At 39.4% G+C, this 3758-nt stretch overlaps 1 protein-coding gene across 1 annotated transcript; it reads right to left on the bottom strand.

Annotated features, from left to right (window-relative positions):
* Positions 1–6: 6 nt before the first annotated feature.
* On the bottom strand, positions 7–3744 carry LOC121939500 (zinc finger protein OZF-like). The gene is made up of 2 exons (XM_042482518.1): positions 3479–3744; positions 7–1460 (listed from the first exon to the last, which is right to left on the bottom strand). The coding sequence occupies exons 1-2, from the start codon at positions 3642–3644 to the stop codon at positions 268–270; spliced, it is 1359 nt and encodes a 452-aa protein (XP_042338452.1). The 5' UTR covers positions 3645–3744; the 3' UTR covers positions 7–267.
* Positions 3745–3758: the final 14 nt, after the last annotated feature.

The following is a 3758-nucleotide window of genomic DNA, read 5'->3' as shown; positions in this document are numbered from 1 at the left end:
TAGACTTATTGTAGGAGCTGAGCTGCAAATTCACTGATTACACTCAAGTACACAATCTTGTCAAAATGAATGCCATAATATGCACCTAAAATGAGCCAAACAGCCCCAAAGGGTTAATTACAATGATGATGCAGCTTCATCTTAGCTTACAGGGCTAATGGTGGAGGCTGTATCAGCTTAAATCTGGCAGTTCCAGCTAATAAGTGTTAAATCTTAATCTCAGTACTTCAATGCTACGAGTAAAAAATGCTTCAACAAGCTGCAGCTTCACTCTTTGCTGCTGCTCTCACCAGCACACTTGTGTCTTTTGAAATTACAGAGACGAACAAATCTTTTATTGCAAACGCTGCAACTAAATTGTTTCTCTCCTGTGTGAGCAATCATGTGTTGTTTCAGAGTTCCCTTTTGTGTAAAACTTTTCCCACAAACTGAACAACTAAATGGTTTCTCCCCCGTGTGAACATACAAGTGTCGGCTCAAATCTGTCTTTTGAGTGAAACTTTTACCGCAAACTGAACAACTGAACGGTTTCTCTCCTGAGTGGATGTACGAGTGTCGCCTCATATCTCCTTTGTGAGCAAATCTTTTGCCACAAACTGAACAACCAAATGGTTTCTCTCCTGTGTGGACAAGCAGGTGTCGCTTCAGATTTCCCTGGGCAGCGAACCTTACGCTACAAAACGGGCAGCTGTATGGTTTCTCCCCTGTGTGGATTTTCAAGTGCTGTCTCAGGTGTTCTGTTACTGAGAATCTTTTGTCACAATATGAACAACTAAATGGTTTCTCCCCTGTGTGGATTCTCATGTGTGTAACCAAATTGCTTCTGAAATTGAACTTTACTTTACAAATGGAGCAGCTGAACCTCTTTCCCTCTGAGTGAAGTCTTAAGTGATACTGCAACAACCTCTTCTGAGTGAATGTTTTACCACAAATGGAGCAACTAAATGGTTTCTCTCCTGTTTGGATTTCAGTTTCTTCCTGCAGATGTTTCTTGTGGTCGAAGCTTCCGGCACATTCAGAGGAGCTAACTGGTGATTCACTGTTTTTCAGAGAGTTTAAACCTGACTGAGGTTCCTGAGTCTCCTTCCAGTCTCTGCTGTCATCAGTGTCTGGTTCAGAGTGTGAAGTCTCATCTTCACTAACTGGTTGTAAATGTGTATCTGGATGTAAGTTCCTGTCTGGTTCTGGTCCTCCACAGTCCAGTCCAGTTTCCATCTGTTCAGTTTGTCTTTGATGAAGCTGTGAGGACTGAGCTTTGTCTTCATCGTCTTCTTCAGTCTTCACAGGGACAGAAGTGAATGTGAACTTGATATCAGCCTCCTCCAGCCCTTCAAGCTGCTCTCCCTCCTGACGGCTCCACAGCTCCTCCTGCTCCTCTTTAATGTGTGGGGGCTCTGGGTCCTCCTGGTCCACACTGAAGGGGAGGACATCTCCTCTAACAACCAACAGCTGCTGGACGTCTGTGGACAATCAGAAAATACATACACACATCTTAAAAAATAAAAATCCTATTAACACTTCAAATGTGACTTTCTTCAACTTGGGTTATAAACAGATTGGATTGCAATGGCGTACGATAACAGTCTCATCATCATCATCATCATCATCATCATTATTACCATGATATGAGACCACGTACTGTCTGAGATTTTGGATATCGTCACATCATGATATGAAACAATCGTTGTCTTCTCCTGATTTTAAAGGCTGCAGTAAAGTGATGTAGTTTTTTAAACTAATCAGACTCTTCTGCTCAAGTCATCAAATTCACATTATTGATCATAATCAAAAATCTCATTGTGTAAATATTTTTGTCTAAGTACAAATAGTCGTCCCTAAAATGTTGTCACAGTATTAATATCTACGTATTTCATCATATCGTGACATTTGATTTCATTGCCCAGTCCAACATTTATGAAGCTATTTGACATTTAAAATATTGTGACATTTACCGCGATATGGCCTAAAAACACTGCAATATTATTTCAAGGCCACACCGCCCAGCCTTACTTACAGTAGCTTAAACAAACATTTTATTGCTGGAATTTACATTTGAAACATTGATGGAATTATGAGTCAAAAAGGTTCCCTTTCTGAAAATAACAAAAACAAAGGTAAGAATCTCCATCCAGCTGCATTTTGTCTAGTATCATAGATAAACAAACGTACGGGGAATATTAACCAGCAACTTCCATATCACAGTGTACATTAAAAAACGGTGTATCGCTGCAACACTTAAAAAATCTGCTACGTACAGTAATAAAGTGTTTTATATTATCGGTGGTTTGCAGAAACTTACAACAGATTATCAGACTTCAAAGGTTGTTATTTACTGTTGGGAAGTTCAATCTCCAGTAATGAATAATTTTCTATGAGATCATCATTTTTCAAGTGTTCCTGTGAGAACCACAGATCTCCAAAGAGTCCGCTTTTCATGATTTCAGAAAACAACCAGGTTGTTTGCTGTTTTTTTAAAACTCTATGGCGATGCATTTTGCAGCTCTCCCAAGAGGGTTTTTAAAGAGGTTATTCAGCTTAGAAAGAATTTACTTAACATATAAAGAAACACACCATCTTTCAGATTATGAAATCTCCAAATCTGGAGATTTGTGGTTTTCACTGGACAAATAAGGGGATGAAAAACATACTCTGAAAAGTAACTTAAGTAGCAACACACAATATTGGATTTTTTGCCCATTTCAAATATAAAACAACTCAACTTATCGACATTCTGCTCTCTTTGGATATAACCGACCACAAAGATGCGACTCTCGCTGGACCAACTTTAACGTAACCTTTTGTTGTGTTTTACTGTCTTCATGTCTCCATATATGGATAATTGCCTTTATGTGTGTATCTGTACACGCATGCATGGATGTATGTACAGACTGCATAACCACTTCATTACCGGAAAACGGAGTCCCATACAGAGGCAGGCAGGGCTGACGCTTTTCTGTCTTTACTCTGATTCATATGTAATGAGTACATATATGTGTGTACATAAGTACTTCTAAATGTTCCTTAAGTCAATGCTCTTTTTTTTTTCTTCACCCCCTTTTTTTCTTTTCGTGTTCTCTTCTCTTTTGTTTCTGATAGGTATCTTTTTCATCTGTGCTTTAATAAATTTACAGTAAAGTAAAATTACAATCTGTTATATTTGCACTTTATTTTGAACAGTGTTAATAAAAACAAATCATTGAAAGAAAGCCAACAAGCCATTATTGGTCGATACAAATGACGTACGTATATTATCTAACAACCCTACAGAATATCAGCTCACAGTTGCTGTAATGAAACAAACTCCAGTTCAAGCATCTGGGGTTTGAATTTGGGTACAAACTCCAAGTAAATGCAACATTCAACCATCGCCTGTGAAGGACAGCTGTCTTCATGCTTTCACTAAAGTAATCCAAATATTCCCGCCACTGCTGGTTTCTCGGCAGTTTACAGTGATAATGAAAAAATGAATTGTACGTACCTGCTGTGCGTAACCGGACAGGCTCCGGTAGTTTCCGTTGTTGTCGGTGTATCTCCAGCTCCTCCTCGTACTCTGCTATCGTCCTTTCAAACTGCCCAAAAATCTCCTCAGCAGCCGCAGTTAGTCGCTGGTTGACAAAATCTCTCAGCATTTCAAGTTTGGACATTTTGACTAAAATCACTCCGTTAAAATCGGTTTGTTGGCGCTGATGTTCGCCGTGTTGTTAGGTTACGGTCGGATCCGTCTACTTCCTGCTAGCAGGCTAACTTCATTAGCTTCG

Source organism: Plectropomus leopardus, unplaced genomic scaffold, assembly GCF_008729295.1.
Source record: "Plectropomus leopardus isolate mb unplaced genomic scaffold, YSFRI_Pleo_2.0 unplaced_scaffold4933, whole genome shotgun sequence".
Lineage (NCBI taxonomy): Eukaryota > Metazoa > Chordata > Actinopteri > Perciformes > Serranidae > Plectropomus > Plectropomus leopardus.
Note: the sequence above shows the minus strand (reverse complement) of the source record. Positions and strands in the feature narration are given on the sequence as shown.